The sequence below is a fragment of the Quercus lobata genome, chromosome 10 (genome assembly GCF_001633185.2).
Source record: "Quercus lobata isolate SW786 chromosome 10, ValleyOak3.0 Primary Assembly, whole genome shotgun sequence".
NCBI lineage: Eukaryota > Viridiplantae > Streptophyta > Magnoliopsida > Fagales > Fagaceae > Quercus > Quercus lobata.
The window spans coordinates 13831461-13849349 of NC_044913.1; the positions used below are offsets into that span (position 1 = coordinate 13831461).

Below are 17889 nucleotides of genomic sequence, written 5' to 3' on the forward strand. Positions count from 1 at the left end.
AAACAAAAGAGTGCAAATGTCACAAATTGGGTGTGTACGCATCACATACTCGGCGTATGCACTCTTTTTAAAATCAACTTACAAAATACGCATATGCATGCACTTTTTGTAAGCCTCCTAGAAATTGGGCTTAAAAATGGATTTTGAGTTTAAAATTGGATTTTGGGCTTAGGCTTGGTTTCTTAGATCACATTTTGGGCTCTATTAAGTCATTGGGTTTAACACACAGTGCTGATCATTTTGGTAGTGATTTGATTTCTTGTCATTGGGACCAAGGGGCTTGGATATAAGTCGGAACAAATGGGGTGTCTACAATATCATCCTTATATTTTTGTTTGCAATATTTGTTTTTTATAATTGACTTTGTTAATTTTGGAGAGGGCATTTATTTTTCGTCCTACAAACTTGTCCAAAGCTTATATTCTTTGATAAATCTTGCTTGGAAATTTTTTTTATGTAACCACATTTTGTTTTTAATTTCATATTTCGACACCCCACTTCAACAAACATGACTCAATCGCCACAACGCTTTTTTTTTTTTTTTTCATTTATTTCTCCCTAATTCCCTCTATTTCTAACAAAGTTGCACGCTTTAATCGCTTACTACTTATCTTTACTTATGTAAGTTATTGTACGGGGTATGGCCTCAGGCCCATTGGGCCTTGGCCCAAACATTCTCAAGAACCAAAACTGAGCCCAAACCTCATAGTAAGTCCTTATCGTTTTGGATGCATGATAGACAAGCCCACGTCCGGCCATTTATGACCTATTTGAGAGTGCGTTTGCTCAGAACAACCTACGACCCCAGTAGCTTGGTATTGCCTTGGGGAGTATCGCTGCTAGGCAATCTTTTGGAGGCAGAAATCAGTTCCAATGCCATTACCACTGTTTCCAATGGGGCATATTCCATGTCAGGAATAATCACATTGGACCCCACCCACACAAGTAAGACCAGAATGTAATCATAAAATCTCCACAAACCTCAAGCTATAAATAGCATAATTGAGTGAAGAGTAGGGGTTGGCAATTCTAAGTAGAATATAGAGAGTAAAAGAGAAAGATAGAGCTGGTACCATTCAAAGGGAGAAGCAACTCAAGGAGGAAAGAAAGGGAATCCTTGGGAGCTAAGGGGTGTCGTTGGGTCGCTTGGCAAGGAACTACCCTTAGTAGGAAACACTAAACCTGCTATACAAGTAAATTGTGAGCCCAACTCTAAGCCCGGCCCATTAAGTAGAAATTGGGTACGCACAGTTATACTAGTCGCTAACCCATGCGATAAACAATATAATTAATGATTGTTAAATATCTTCAATACTAAAATTAATTAAAAATGAATGAAAATCAATATTTATAAGTTCCACTTAGACTTTAGAGGAGAAAAAAAGTAAATAGAGTTATACAAAAATAACATTCTATAGCACAAAGTATTCCTCCAACAAAACTAAGATGTCAAACAAGAGAATGAAAAAATCAAGATACTTTGCTTTTTATTTTTTGAAACCCAATCAAGATACTTTGGTGGCATTTATTACCTTTGACTTTTTTTTCAGATTTACTCAATCTCTAAAACCTCTATAATCAAACATTATATCTAGAAATTTGGTTCTTAATAAAATATGGACAAATTACACTCTCCTCCCTTGAGGTTTGGGGAAATAATACTCACCCCAAACCTGAAAGGAAAAAACACTCCCCTTCCTTGAAGTTTGAAAAAATTGACACCCCCCCCCCCCCCCCCCCCCCTTTCATTAATATTAGTAATAGAAATATTCTAAATTTTTAACAGATTTTTTTACCAAATTTTAACCATGGTTAGTAAAAAGAGAATTCACATAAAAAAATAAAATGAAAAAAGCATATTATAAAACATGTTACTTAGTTGCTTTTAGTCACACCTTATTGCTCTTAGTCGCACCTTACCAATTGATATTATTTAAGTTTGCAGATTCTTGAATTTTTAAATTGCACCTCTCACCAACACTTTGCATCAAAATTTATGAGATAAACATTGACGGTAATTAATTTTGGGTTTAGTAAAACTTTTAAGGATAAGTGTTGGATAATTTTGGAAATCTACCCTTAACCAAAGGGCAAATTAAGATACCATATTTTTAACTTTTAACTTTAATTTAACAGAGTTTAGTCAAATGAATGTCAAGGGGGAAAATGTTTTTTCTCTTCAAGTTGGGGGAGTGTCATTTCCTCAAACCTTAAGGGAGATGAGTGTAATTTGCCCATAAAATATTACACAAACACACAAACAATGAAAGTAAAAAGATGAAAAAAGATATACATACACAAAATATTAAAGAAAAAAATATAAGAAACAAAAGTAAATACGAAAGAGAAAATTATGGTACATACTTACCTAGGAGTTAAAATCGTTAGGTTCTGCAACCATCAAACACACCAACTTAAAAAAGGAAAAAAAAAAGTTTACTTTTAGCCTTTTTTTTTTTAAGCTTTTATATATAATTTTTTTTAAATCTCACATTTTTAAATACTTTTTTCTCACTGTATTAAAATACAAATATATTTTAGCACATTTTTAACAAAAAGTTTTCTACAAAAAGCTAGATAAGTTGTTCCCAAATAAGCACTAACTTTTTTGCTGAAAGTGTGCTAAAATATATTTATACTTTAAAAAAGTGAAGAAAAAAAAAAAAAAAGCTAAAAAAAAAAAAAAAAAAAAAAAAAAAGTTTTTTTTTTTTTTTTTTTTTTTTTTGGTTCAAAGTAGGGATTTTTTTTATTATTTTACTTAGGATTATATTTTAAAAAATAAAAATAAAATGAACCGATCAAATTATTTATAGTTCCAATAATTTTTTTTTTTTTTTAAAGGGAGAAGTGCATTGATAAATTGTTAGATGCCACATAAATTTACTTATAGTAACCGAATTGTACACACCAAGTCCAAGTCCCAACTCACTTTACACCAAATGAAGAACTAGCCGAACCACACCACAGAAAACTATTCATTCTTTGCTCCACAGGACCACAGCTTTAATGACTTTTTAGAGTATTAGTATTCGGAGTTGTAAAAGGCTGCAACTATAATTTTAGCCTCCAAAACACCAAAAAAAAAAAATTAAAAAAAAAAAACAAGCAACCTCAGATCTATGTGTATTTCTAAAATAATTTACACACTAGAGTAAACTCTTTACTTATAGAAATTGTTGTAGCAAGTTGTATTTTTTTTAATCGTTTTTATTCTCTATCTCTTGCCTTTGTTCCCCCTCTCTCTTGTGTGTGTATATATATATGTATGTATGTACGCACAAGAAAATTTTGAACAATAATAATAAATTTAAACACAAAGTTCTATTCAAAAAATATTGCAGTTATGTTAATCCCAGATTAAACCTTTGCATTTGAAATTGTTATATAATTTAAGAGAGTTTTTTTTTTTTTTTTTTTTTTCATAACCCAATTCCATGGATTACATAAGCTTTTTTAATTGCTTAAAAAACTATACATAATTTCATGTATAACTAACCAAAAACAACCATTAATTAATAATTTGTTTTGATCAGCAGTATTCTAAGAACAAATAACTCAAAAGATTTTACCAATTGAGTTAATTAAAACTCACTGATTGCTTAAAAATATGACAGAATTAAGTATTTAACCATTATGTCAAATAAGTAGATTTCATTCAATAGGCTCAAACTTTCTTTTGTACGTACTATATAAAAAAATTAAAAACTATGATTGGAAATTGTTGAGCCCCTAGATATTGCCGACTACAATCAATACTTGAAGTTGAAGAACAAAGACGTAAGCTTATTTGAAGAGGGGCAGGTCAAAACGTTACAGGCTTACGCAAAAATGGCTTAAGCATGCTAAGAGGATTCCTGCTGAATCTTGTGAAGAATCATGCTTTTGTGCCAAGGTAGAGGAGCTGCACATTGAAACATGCAGCACACGATGGTCTGAACAAGTCAAGAAAAGGTTTTGCAACTAGAAGAGCAAGCACAGAGTGGATCAAGGACAAATAGTTGGTTAGAAATGTGTTGTTAAACTCCACCTTTATGAAGTGGTGGAAAACACTTCCTGAAGAGGAGCATCAGTTGAAATCTTGCATTAAAGATATCTTGGTTCGGTAGTTCGTTGCTGTTTTAATCAAGAGTTTGTGTGGTTGTTTACTATATTTCTTGTTTCAATAAAATAGGGAAAAAAACCACAGAAATTATGTTTTGGTAGTTGGTTGCTGTCTTAATTAAGAGTTTGTGTGGTTGTTTACTATATTTCTTGTTCCAATAAAATGGGAGGAAAAACCAAAGAAATTATGTTTTGTGTATGCTCTATCATCCTTGACTCAGTATCGCTTTGTGCACATTAAGGGCTCGTTTGGATTGGGGGGGGAATGGAGAATAGTAAAGTAGAGTTGACTGAAAATAAACTAATTTTGGGCCAACGCTACTCTATTCCCCCTCCCTCCCCCTCAATCCAAACGAACCATAAATTAGGGAAAAAAATTATTCAACAGAGATGGGGTTATTTGCAGAACCATCATCCAACCTTGCGGTGGCATCACTATTGATTGAAAAGTGCCACATGTTTCTTAGATTCTCTGAAAATTTCGTGGACCATACTTTTGTGTTCTTGTGATTCCTCTACCTATTGAAAATTTCGTGGACCAGAAAGTAAAAGAAGAAATTGAGAATGGTAACAAACTTCAAGCACCACTCTCTAATGTGAACTGATCGGCCAAGTCATATGCCATATTAAGATGTGAATAAAACCTGTAATTGAGCGTAAATTAATTCAGTCCGATAAAACCATAATATGATTGCAACCTAAAAATATACGAATATGATGTCATTATTTCCAAAAGGATAGAAGTTGTTTTTGGTCATATATAACATGCATATATAACATGCATGAAACAAAAATCCATCCTGCTCAACACCAATTTTGGTTATCGCACATCCACACTTAACAAAAGGAGAACAACTATCCTCTGATAATTCACAATTCATAGCTCCCCTAAAAGTAAAATTACTTCAGGTAATGTACTACAAAAAATAACCAAGATTTCCCGAACATGCCAAGCATGAAATTCTTGTTTTTTGGTTGGAAACGAACAATGAGCTCCCACGAAATTCTAGCATACCCCAATCACCCTAAATACACTGTAGATGAAAGAACTAAGGAGAAATAGAATACCAGTATAGAACAAGAACTTTTCCAAAGGACATTTATCCACTTATTGAGTGGCACTTTGTGTGGACCAATTTGTTAGATGTACCAGCATTACATATCAGACTACAAAGTAGAAGCCACACCACAGTGATTTCATTATCAAAGGCAACCTCATGGCAAAACAAAACCAAGAAGAATGAGGAACTGCAAATCACAAAACAGTCCTAATGTAGAAAAAACTGATTATATAACAGCAGGAAACTTGTCTAGCTCCAGCCTCCAACATAGATCAAGGAAAACTAAGGGGCTATTTGGATTTTCAGTTTCCATAAGTCATAACTCTGTTTCCATAACTCATAACTCAAAAATGGTGGAACCCATGGCTGAGAAGTCCATTTGGATTTTCATAACTCTATTTCCAGTTAATTGAGTGATGAGTTATGGAAACTGAAAACACATTTTAAGTGTTTTCAGTTTCCAATGGCATTTTGGTAATTAAACACACATGGAGGGACTCACTAGTTAGGGTCAGCCGCAACTTTTGACCATTTTTTTTTTCTTTCTTCTCCACTATTCTTTAGTTGTTCTTTCTTCTTTTCTTTTTTTTCTTCCTTTTCGCTCTTGTCAGTTCCTTCTTCAATTTTTTTTTTTTTTTGGTTCTTTATCACATAATATTTTTGGTCTTCACTCAGTTCTTTCTTTCTTTTTTTTCTTTTTCTTTTTTCTTCTTCTTTCACTAGTCTCCGTTGGCTGGTTTTTTTTTTTTTTTTTTCACTAGGTTTGGGTTTCTAGGTTTTTTTTTTCTTCTTCTTTCTTTCACTGGTTTGGTAAGTTTGGGTTTCTGAGAGTTTTTTTTTTTTTAAGGTTCAGTGAGTTTGGCTACTGGGGGGTTGAAAAAAAAAAAAAAGCTGCACCAAGTTACAAGTATGGGGCTCACAAATAGTTGAAAATTTTAAGTGATGATAAGTTGAGTAATGGTGCCAAACACACTTTGTGTAGAGTGATGGGGTATTTTAAGTAATGAGTGACGAAAATTGAGTAAGAAGTGATGAGTGATGAAAAATAAAAATCCAAACAGCCCCTAAATTTCCTAAAGTCATCGGTGACATAATTCAATGAAAAAAAAAAAAATCAGTCTAAATGGAAGAAGATAATCATAAAACTTTTTCCCTTGTCGGATTCTTGATTCCCATGAATGGAACACCTGACCTAAGACTGCAAAACAGCAAGTGCTAAACAGATAACGTTACAGACAGGCTATGTTGGGATCTTTTATTTTGTATGTATTCAGACAGCTATGTGCTATATGTGCCATGACTAATCACCTCGAGAACAAACCTTCTTGTGGAAGCCCCTTAAATATGGACAAGTACACACAAGATGTTAACATATAAATTTTTAACTGCTAAATTTGTTATCTATAAAAATATAAAGGACATCATATAAATATTAGATAGTAATGAATTTGTAATGATAATGTGAACAGTGGACTTCCATCAAAGCTTATGCCTTTTTTCCTTTCACCAAGATGATCAAAGTTCTGTATATTGCTTCGAAAAATATCATAAACTGAAAGAGACATATAAACACATACCTCTTACAATACAAGCATAAACGCTGCAGTACCCAAAAAGTTTTTGCAACGACTGCATTACCAGCCTTCTGATGCTCCATCAACTCACCAAATACCATGGACACCAAGGAAATTACAACCACAAAAATACAGAGCTAAAATTTAGTCAGTCATTTAAATGAATAAACAAATAAATATACGGGTGCTCATAACAAAGATTTTCTTCAGATGGGGGCAGATAACATATAATCACAAAAGCTGTTCCCATCTATAGTGGGAGATTAGGATATGATGGCCGTCTCTACTTTGTTCAAACACTAGATGTTACGCTTGCCTTAATCCCTTAATAATGTTTTCCTGGTAAAATTGCTCATAGACCAATCCAAACCATGATATGGTGATGGAAAGCAAAGTCCGAAAGAAGAGGGAATTGAACTCCAATTGACTGAGTATCAAAACTACAGTACCTTGAATTCAGGGGAGGACAGGTAAACCAAAAGTACAAGCAAAGTAGAAAATTTAAAATTTAAATTAATATTACTCAAAAAGATATTAATCATGAGAAATGAAAACCACTCAAACCTACAACTTTGAAATAATGTCAGCCAAAGATCCTCTCACAGGATTCTTAAATAAGTGACTACACTACTAGCATGACTTATCATAGCAAATGATAAGATAGATAAAGAGAGCAAGAGTCCATATTTAAGTGATTTCCTTATTGATAAGTCATAATTAGACATGACATTCAATTCAAAAACCTCAAACAGCAATGTAATTACAAAGAAACTAAGTTTGAGAACTGTATAGTATCCATATATAGGTGATATCCCACGAAGTCTGAAGGGTTGAGCTAAATTATTTACAATTATAACCATAAGAATTAATCTAGGAAAGTAAAATCAAAACCTCTTCTATAAACCTGGAAAGCACCGACGCGGCATTTCGGCCGCCGAACCCGCGTCCGACGTGGCCTGACACGGGGTGCAGTGGGCGACGCCGCTGCCTATGCGTCAATCCATGTCCCTTTTCTTTTTTTTCCTTAGTGCGATACGCGCCAACACGGCGCAGAGTCGGGCCGACACACGTGGAATCGGGTTGATTCGCGCCAATTCAGGCTGAATCAGTCTGTATCGGCCTCAACCACTGATACCGGCACCGAACCGGCCGATTCAGGCCGAAATTCAAAAAAAAAAAGTTGTAAAACGCACCATTTGGGAAAAAATAACAAAACCCTATCTCTATCTCAGTTCTCACTTCTCACCGATTCATTCTCTCATTCTCATCTTCAGCTCTCTCTCACTCTCTGTCTCTGGTCTATATGCTCCACAGCTCTCTGCCTCTGGCCTCTACTCTCCGTCAGTCCGTCTCCCCTCTCTCACACAATCTCACTCTCACACTCACACATCACAATCTCACTCTCAACTCACTCACACATCACAATCTCACTCTCAACTCACTCACAACCTCACCGACCCGGCGACCCACTCTCAAGTCTCAACTCAAGTCTCAAGCTTAGGTATCAACTCAAGTCTCATTAATCATTATACTCTCACATGGAATGTTTTAGTTTCAAACTTGTGGGTTGTATTTAAATTATAAACATCATGTTTTAGTTATTATCTACTATTGTTCTTAAATTTGGTATATATTTATATAATGTGAAAAAGTACGCTTAGCACTATATTAAAAATATAAATAAAAATATTTTTAATGATTTTTTAATCGCCGCACCCTGCCACACCCTACTTTTTCAAAAATTGCCAGGTCCCGCATCCACACCCGAGTCCAGAAACGCACCCGTGCTTCATAGCTATAAACTCTTTCTTGCATTAGTCAAGCATGTCCTCATAGAGCAATAAGTGTTATTACCATGTGACACAATTTGACATACAGAGAGGGCACCTCCTACATGACAAATTGCTCAGACAACAAAGGCAAAGAAATTAAAATGAAAAATTGAGCAAAATAATGGAATAACACATGGAAAGTCCACACGATTAAGGAATCATAGGAAAGCATATGCAGAGAAGAGAACAATCATGTTGTAATCATCTTTTATGTATTGAATTTCTATACCACCATATGTATTCACATACCATAATAGTCCTCTACATCAACAAATGCACCATACATATAAGAGCCAAACTCATTAAGTGAAGCAGCTTAATTCCTGGGTGCTCAAAACCCTATGACAACATCTACCTTTTAAAAAAAAAAAAAGGTCTCAACTAAACAGAACACACAAGACATGCAAAAAGAGACCCAGCATACATCTCAAATGGAGTAATTGACCAAAACAGAGACACGCCTAAGACCTTGCGATCATACTACAAGAACGAGCCAACCTGAAAGTCAGGCTGCCCCCATGAACACTTGTCTCTGCCTCAACGGCGTCAGTCTCATATGGCTTCCTGCATCCAGGACAGCGGCCATCCTCCTCAAGAATCCTCTTGTGGCAGAAAAGGCAGAGCCGGAACCCACACAAGCAAGGCAAAAAGCTCGAGTCTGTGAAATCCAAATCCTCATAGCATATAGGACACGAAGTTGGCATAGACACCACTTTGTTACAACCCCACGTGACCCCTCCTGCTCCTCCGCCATAATGCCGATCTGGATTAGGCAAGCTTTGCTGCTTAGACAAATTGGGTAAACTCCGAGGCCTAAAAGCATCATCCGGCCTCCACGCTTGGCTGTTCCCACAAGCCCCCCTCAGAACCATTTTTGGACACTCGGGCTTCAAATCACCACCTCCTAATCCCACCCCATCATTCGCTTCCCTAGAAGAAACCAATTCAGCAACAGATTCACGCTCCAGAGAAGATTCTGAACACGGGTTTTTGTTTTCAGCCACTAAAGCATCCGCCACAGCTTCCCAATCATCCAAACACCCATCATCTCCTCCTCCTTCTTCACCTCCTTCTTCATCTTCTGTAATATTCCCAGAGCAATACCCACCACTGCTACTACTACTACTTCTACTGCTACCACTGCTAGTCCCAGTGAAATTCGTACCCGAATCAGTACTACCCCCCAAGACACTACTAGTCACACTGGTTGGACTGTTCGCCGGCGAGTCCAAATCGCTGTATTGATGAATCAACATCGACCCTTCCATTTCTTCACCTCTAGAACTCATCTCTAAATTCTTCAACGAACTGTTCACCCCTTTACGTGACTGAACGCCGTCGTTTTGTTCCTCCTTACACCCTTTGTTTTTCGCCGTACCTAACCCAACCCCACCCATTATTTCCAAATCAATTAAAATTACCAAATAAAAAATTAATAAAAAAAATTTTGTTTTTTGTTTTTTGTTTTCATATACATGCATGTGTGATTCTGATTACATAAATAGCTACAGAATAAAAACACAAAGAATAAGAGATCGTAAGCGTACCTTGAGATAGCCATTGTTCGCGACGAGCGTCAAGCTTGCACTGCTTCAATTTGGCGGACCTGTTTGCCTGAAAATCCCCAAAATTCCAAAAATGAAATCTATTTTTCCCCACAAAAAAGGAAAAAAAAAAAAAACACGAAATCAAAAAAAAGGAAAAATTGCAATTCTCACCCTCTTCTTCTTGCCCAAATCCCTCGTGTTCGGACCCGAAGACATCGAAGCTGTGGTGATCGAGTTTGAAACCATGGCTGACACAGTCAGATTCGGATTCGAAAAACACACAGAGAGAGATTTTCAAAAACCCTAAATTTTCCGATGAAAGAGAGAGAGAGAGTTTTTTTTTTTTTTTTGGTTAGAGAGAGAGAAAGATTTTGATGAATGGATAACGGAAACTCCTCTGCTTGGCCTCTTGACTATTCAGAAACTCTGATAAATCAAGGCCGTGTTTGATATATATATAATACGCCAGTTATGAAAATGCCCCTGGGTTTTAAATTAATTTGCGGGGATACCAAACGCAGAGCACGCGTATTTAAGGTGACAATTGCGGGGGGTAATATTGGGGTCAAGATTATCTGTCGAAACGACACCGTTTTGAAGTTTCTTTTTTTATTTTAAAACTTGAGTACCACGTAAAAGCACTGTCATTTGCTCAAAATTTTTAAGTAAAATATTATCCGAGATTTTCTTACTTGGGAAGTGGCATTAATTGCACAGTTTTTTTCTTTTTGGATTATTATCTAAGATTTTATTTGGGTGTAATAAATGCATAGGAAGGTTTCAAATTCATCATAGCTATTCAATTTGATCTTATCTAGTTAACTCAATTGGTAAAATTTTTTATGGATGTATAAAAGATTTAGAGTTCAATCATCACTTATATCAAAAACTTATTGGTGTCTTGGTTTGATATTATCAAGAGCAGACAATATAAGTTGAAATTCTCTTTCAAACAAAAAAAATTTGATCATATTGCATGCATCTAGTTTATATAGAGAGAGAGGAAATAAGTATCTATTAAAGAAAAATAAAAGCTACAATCCTGATAATAGACTCAAAATAAGGGGCTATATAAAAAAAAAAACCAAATACATTATGATTGATAATCCTCAATATAAATATCAAGATTGTGTTTTGACTTTTTGTGTTTTTTTTTTTCCATCTATTTTTTAATGAAAGTCATACTGCTACTAATTGTGATTTACTTTTATTTGCAATTACATATTCTTGTGTTGTGTAAAACTATACACACGTTCTTGTAATGTATTTCAAATTTTCCAACATCATTCACAATTTCTTGTTATTCATAAATGGTTTAATGATTCAACAAAAAAAAAAAAAAAAAAAAAAAAAAAAAAAAAAGATCAATGGTTTTATGGTTTCTTTTTGTAATTACAATTGATTAGTAATTATAAATTAAATCTTGGGACTAAAGTCAAATTGCTTTACAAAATACGAATCCTAAATTCAATTTAGGGAAGTTCACAAGGCTATTGGACAGTTTTCCTATGTACTTTTGATACATTAGGCTTTATAGTTTGAAGTTTGAATTATAAATTTTATTTAATTCTTATTATATTATAATTTTATATTAAAAATAGCGTTTCTTTATATATAAATGCATTTTTGTTTAAATCTTTTTAAACGTAAACATCACTATAAAATTAAAATATCATTTTGGATATGAGAAAGTTAAAGATAAAAAGAGAGAATAATTGAAAAGTTAATTGAATCTTTCTTTGCTTAAAAGATAAAAAGGATCGCTTTATAAATTTGTTTCTAGAAATGTAACAAATATAATATTATGAATATGAAATTAATCAAAAAGAGTCTAATTATAACAAAATAATACAACAAAAATTAACAATGTAAAAATAATCATAATGATTTTTATACATGTAATTTATTTATTTATTATTATAAAACAACATTAGGTTCTTTTCCCAGTACTCTCTCAAAAAAAAGTTTCTTTTCCCAGTACATATATTGGTGCGTTAGTGAATTGACAGTGTAAGGACACGATTTGTAACGACCCGTAACAGTGTTGGGTTCGTACGTAAAAAGGCCCAAACAATATCATTTATAGAGTGTGGGTTTGAAAGGCTAGGCCTTTGTCACCAAACGGTGGGTTTTTCGTGGTGTTCATACATGATTAAGTCGTTTTCGCCCTAGGAGTCTTTCTCCTAGAGGCGAGCTGGGAGGCTCTGGTTTTTGGCCATTTTTCCCAGCCCCATTTTCCGGATTGCTCCTTTTTCCTTTTATACTAGCCTATCTTCCTTATCCAACGTCCACGTGTGGGGTTCGATTTTCCAAGACTGATACTTGTCCCATCAGCCCATACCCAGAGTGGTTGGGGGTGGTTGTAAAAGCTGAAGGGTATGGCTCTGTCAGGTGCAGAGTATTGAATGGCAGTAAGTGCAGATTTTCCTTTTTCCTTGGTCGTTAAACTATCCAGGGTGTCCTTCCCTATTAACATAGATATTTTTAGATTTTTTCCAGACTGTTTCTGTTCCGTTTTTATCCTTCCTTCCAGAGGGACCTCGGACATGCCGAGGACTGAATCATCCTCGGCTGTGTCCCTGGACTATTTTGTATTTGCATTACCTATCCTTGGTTATAACCTTCCTCGGCTCGGGTTTTGGGCCCCAATGAATAAATGGACCAAGACCACAGATTATCGGGCCCTACAGACAGAATAAAAAATTTTCCATCATCTGGCCTCATAGCTCCGTCGGCAAGTCAAAAAATATAACTATAGTAATTTTTTATAATAAAAAAATTATATATAATAAGTTTTTTATATGGACAAGGTTTGATTATAAATTTTATTGTAACCTAAGACTATAACTTCTTTTTAAAATTTTAACATGATTACATATTTTAAAAATATAATTATTCGATTGTATTTTTTTTATACTTTTAATACACGTCAAATTTTGTGTTAGTTAGATATTATTTACTATATAATTCAATAATCCATAAACATATTTGTTTATGCATAATGTTAGATTATAAAACTTGCAATTTAAACAATTGATTGATGGTATAACTATTAATCTTTAATTTTATGTAAATTTTACAAGCATGAAGGATATAAGAAAACAATATAATTAATTGTTGGATTTGTCAAAATTCACATCCAATAAAAAAAAATTAAGTGAAATTGTAGTTTTAGATTACAACCAAATTCATAGTCAAATTTTGTCCTTTCTATATAAACAAAGTTTAGCTATAACCAACTATTAATCTTTAATTTTATGTAAATTTTACTAGCATGAAGGATATAAAAAGAAAATATAATCAGTTGCTGGATTTGTCAAAATTCACATCCAATAAAAAAATATTCAGTGAAGTTTTAGTCTTAGGTTACAACTAAATTCATAGTCAAATTTTGTCATTTCTATATGGACAAAGTTTAGCTATAAAATTAGTTGTAGCTTAAGACTACAATCTTACTTAATAAAATAAATATTACTACATATTTTAAAAATCTAACCATTAAATTATATGCTCTTTACACTTTTAATACACCTGTCAAATTTTGTGTCAATCGGATATTATTTACTAAATGATCTATAAACTCATATTTTATGCATAATTTTAAACTACAAAAACTTGCAATTTAAAAAATTTATTAATGACATAACTATTGATCTTTAATTTTTTTTGAAATTATGCAAGCATGGAAGATATAAGAAGAAAATGTAATCTAATAATGGATTTGTCAAAATTTACCTCCAATAAAAAGATATTGAGTAAAGTTACAGTTTTAAATTACATCTAATTTTGTAACTAAACTTTATCATTTCTCTATTACGAATTTACCTTGATTACCTCTTTGGAAAATTAAAATGTTTTACACACGTTTCACGGATAAAATGTTTTCCTCTCATTTCACGGGGATTTTATTAAAAAATAACTATAAAACCCAAACCATATTATTAGTTAGGCAAGGTTTGAAACAAATTTCATTTCTAACAAATCGAGTTTAGAGGACTCGATTTTGCTATGAGAAAATCGAGTGTGAGACACTCGATTTCCAAGTGCAAATTCATTGGACAAAATCGAGTACAGAGAACTCGAATTATTAGAAACCAAATATGTTTGAAACGTTGCCTAACTAATAATATAGATTGGGTTTTATAGTTATTTTTTAATAAAATCCCATTTCACGCCATGGAAAGTATGGAAAACATAATCGTGTTTTGCTGTAATTTAATTTCTGTTCCAATAGCTGACATTGCACACAAAGAAAGAGCCAACTAGCCCATGCTACCATCACATGACATGAAGTCTCTTGAAGTAACATTCTTGCCAAAAACAGAATGGCAGATGGGTTCTACTCTAAATAGTCATGCTCAAATTTAGTGACTTTGCATTGCAGTGAGAAACACATTGAATGTGAAAATTCATCCAAAAAACAAATAAGTAACGTGAAAGAACACAAGGTGGGTTTGGTAGCCATTACTACTTCCACACTACCAAACAAGTTATCCTTGGTAAGAAGCTTTGCTACGAAAGATAACAATCCTGATTAAAACTTGGTTCGGAATCTATCTTTTATCTCAAAAAACTTGGTTCAAAATGACTTTTCATTGTTTCCTTAAAAGTAAGGAATTTCACCAATGTCTTCAGACTTTCAATTTGAACAAATCCCCTTAAGATCGGGTTTATGAAATCAAACCTTATAGTCGTATTTCGTTAAAGTCTTAATGATTTTAATAATGTAACGTGCATACGGATTTTGTTACATCATCAATAATTTCGAAATTTCATTATTACTTTGTGTATAATATGTGGTTTGATCTACGGGTGCATATAAGTTTGGATAAGAGAATTTTTCAACTCAACCCAACCTTATGGAAGAAAAAAAAATCGGACGATGAAGCCAGTAGTCCATAATTGAAAGAGCCTAGCCAATACAAAAGGAAGAGGTGATACCTCTAAGGATATACCTTTCAGTTTTGTACTAATAACAACAGAGTGGGATTGCAGAAAAAGGAATTAATCAGACATTATTACTAGAGGCTCCTTTTTGAGCTGATGAGGTGCCTGGGCCACGTCTTTGGAATGGAGGTTTCTCCCCCCTCCACTCTATACATATAGCCCGGCTCAATTCCTCGTCCAATTAGCATTCTTGCTTGTTCCTTCCGGGACGAGAAGATTGGGATGGGGATGAAAGAATCCATATTTGATACTTATAAACAAACAAGATTGAGATGGGACAATGACTAGTCTTTAGTTTATTCGATCAATCACAAGCTGAGGGAGGCGTAAGCCCCCAAACTCACCCTTTTTTTGATGATCACTGTGATGCAAATAAGGGAATTTTTCAACTTAGTTCAACCTTGTCGGTGAAAAAAAGAAATATCAAGTGATGAAGCCCAATAGAGCCTAACCTGCACGACCAATTTTTAAATGTAAATAGCATTACCCCTCTAAATTTGCATTATAATGGAAAAGAATGTGCATCTGCAACAAGAAATTAACCTATCAGGTAATGTATATCTAAAGATTTTCAAGCAAACCATTGGAAAGTTTTTCACCCTTTATTTTATTGTCTAATCAAGCTCCTAATTCCATTTTAATAGATTTTTTCCTGTGCTATTATTACTTATCCTTTTTCCACTATTCATGCTTTTGCTCCTCTTCTGTGTACACTGTACAGTCAGGCGAGTGGTTCCCACAAGTTTTCTAAAATTTTGAAAGGGTGTTTGGTAAAGGAGTTTGAGTAATGTTGTTTAGGTGTTTTTGATATACGTGTAGGTGAAAAAGTGTGTGAAAATGTGTGTAAGTATGTTTAAAATGCTCAAAAGTGTACTTGAAATGAGTGTTTGAGATGAAAACGCCACCGAGAATAAGTGTTTGGGAAAAAAAATGCTAGTTACAAATATGAGAATCAAATTAGAGTTTAGATGAAATGAGTGTTGAGATACTAAAATTGTACCTCAAAACCAAACACGCAAACATCCTGAACCCAAGTATTATGAATGTCATCTACATAAGGTCATGAATTCAAAACATAGCTTTAGCATGAAGATCAAGAAGGAATAACAAGAACCTCAAGGACTAATTTCTTGAGGCTCTTTTTCCCATTTCAAATTTTCAATGTTCTTGGAGAGATTCAAGGAAGAAGTTGTAACGCTGCTCATCATCGATAAACTGTTGCTGTAATTAGAATTGAAATTTGAAACATCAATATGCTTGCATTTTTTTTTTTTTTTTACTTTTATGCTGTACCTTATCTTGGTTTACAAAGTTTGTTGCTCTTCCAAAATCAGCATTCTTCAAAACCGGGTCACCTTTGAGTGGCAAAGTGATCTCATATCCTTTTGGCAATAAAGTATTGAAAACCAAAAGTTCTTGGTGCCCCCTTAAGAGTGTTTGACCCCTGAGTGACAAAACATCTGTGATGTCAATCCTACACAAATAAACCTCTAAAATATTAATGTACCTCCAACTTTAATGAAAAGTTTGGAAGGTTTTTTTTTTTTTTTTGAGAGAGAGTTTCAACCTATGACGTTCACTTCTGATAATAGCTCTTTATTATCAGACCAAAAACTTCACTTAAGATGTTTCTAGTGTTTCTTCCACGCGCCATTAGGTTTTCAACTATAGACACTTCATTTTGCAACCCTCCATTTTTCTTTTTTTTATGGGGTAAAAATTAAAATGGTAAGTATGTAAGGAAAAATCTATATCCAAAGTGGTCATAGAGCAATTAAGGGTAAATAATAATTCGCGACGTTATAAATAATTTAATTCATACATAATTCTACCATAGAAAATAAAATTTTTATCACCAATAATATTTACTGAGAAAGTTTCTGAAAAAATAATATATTTGAAGTGAGTCTTTACATCTTGTATTAAAAAGAGAGAACAAAATATATACTACAAATATTAACATGAAAAAAAATAATAATCCCCAAAACCATACAAATAGAAAATCAAAATATAGAGTATTAAACCTTAACAAATTCAAAAATTTAATTAAGAAAAAATGCATTATAAATATAACAATACACCTTTATTCAAAAACATAGAAATAAAACAACACACTCTACTTCTACCATTTTTTTTATCCTAAATAAAACAACACCTCTGTCTTAATCTAGTTTTTAAAACAATGCTTTTTTTTGTTTTTTTTTGGATAAGTGAAAAAAAAAAATTTCAAACAACAATAAATGAAAAAACTAAGATAACAAAGTTATCAAGGTTAAATGATTAAAATGACAATTCACCAAAATTATAGGATATAAATTGAATTTTTGTCTAATTTTAATTATGGTAGACATTCAAGCATTACATACTTTTATGTGGATATAATATTATCAGATAGTGCATTTATTTTATTTAATTAATTAGAATTTGAATGGTGGAAGAACATAATAGTCCAAATATGTTGAAATTACTGAATCATCTCTTAAAAAACAGGTAAAACTCAGAATAAAATTGGAAAATCATGAAAGTAGTAGGTGTCAATTTGGTTAATACTAGAATGACATTATAGATATACGGCTGGAGTAGCTCAGTTGGTTAGAGCGTGTGGCTGTTAACCACAAGGTCGGAGGTTCAAGCCCTCCTTCTAGCGCTGAATGACTATTATATTTTTCTACCAGAAAAAAGAAGAATGACATTATGGTGATATTGGATATTTTCTATATATGTTTTTTTTTTTTTTTTTTTTAAGAGAGTTTCAACCTATAGCGTTTGCTCCTGATAAAAACTCTTTATCATCAGACCAAGACATCAATCAGTTTTTTGGTATAG

The 17889-nt window shown here is 33.3% G+C and overlaps 1 protein-coding gene and 1 non-coding gene across 2 annotated transcripts; one reads left to right on the top strand and one right to left on the bottom strand.

Moving 5' to 3' along the window:
- Window positions 1–8742: 8742 nt before the first annotated feature.
- On the bottom strand, window positions 8743–10518 carry LOC115966111. Its single transcript, XM_031085450.1, has 3 exons — window positions 10288–10518; window positions 10117–10183; window positions 8743–9947 (listed from the first exon to the last, which is right to left on the bottom strand). The coding sequence occupies exons 1-3, from the start codon at window positions 10360–10362 to the stop codon at window positions 9031–9033; spliced, it is 1059 nt and encodes a 352-aa protein (XP_030941310.1). The 5' UTR covers window positions 10363–10518; the 3' UTR covers window positions 8743–9030.
- Window positions 10519–17636: 7118 nt separating this feature from the next.
- Window positions 17637–17710, top strand: TRNAN-GUU. Its single transcript has one exon. It is a non-coding gene; the product is annotated as a tRNA-Asn (tRNA).
- Window positions 17711–17889: the final 179 nt, after the last annotated feature.

Excerpts from the sequence above, each read along its gene's own strand:
- LOC115966111 (XM_031085450.1), bottom strand. The coding sequence starts at position 10,362 with ATGGTTTCAAACTCGATCACCACAGCTTCGATGTCTTCGGGTCCGAAC. Across the intron at positions 10,184-10,287 it reads ATTTGGGCAAGAAGAAGAGG|GCAAACAGGTCCGCCAAATT; the intron begins GTGAGAATTGCA and ends GGGGATTTTCAG. Across the intron at positions 9,948-10,116 it reads CGAACAATGGCTATCTCAAG|GTACGGCGAAAAACAAAGGG; the intron begins GTACGCTTACGA and ends GGGTTGGGTTAG.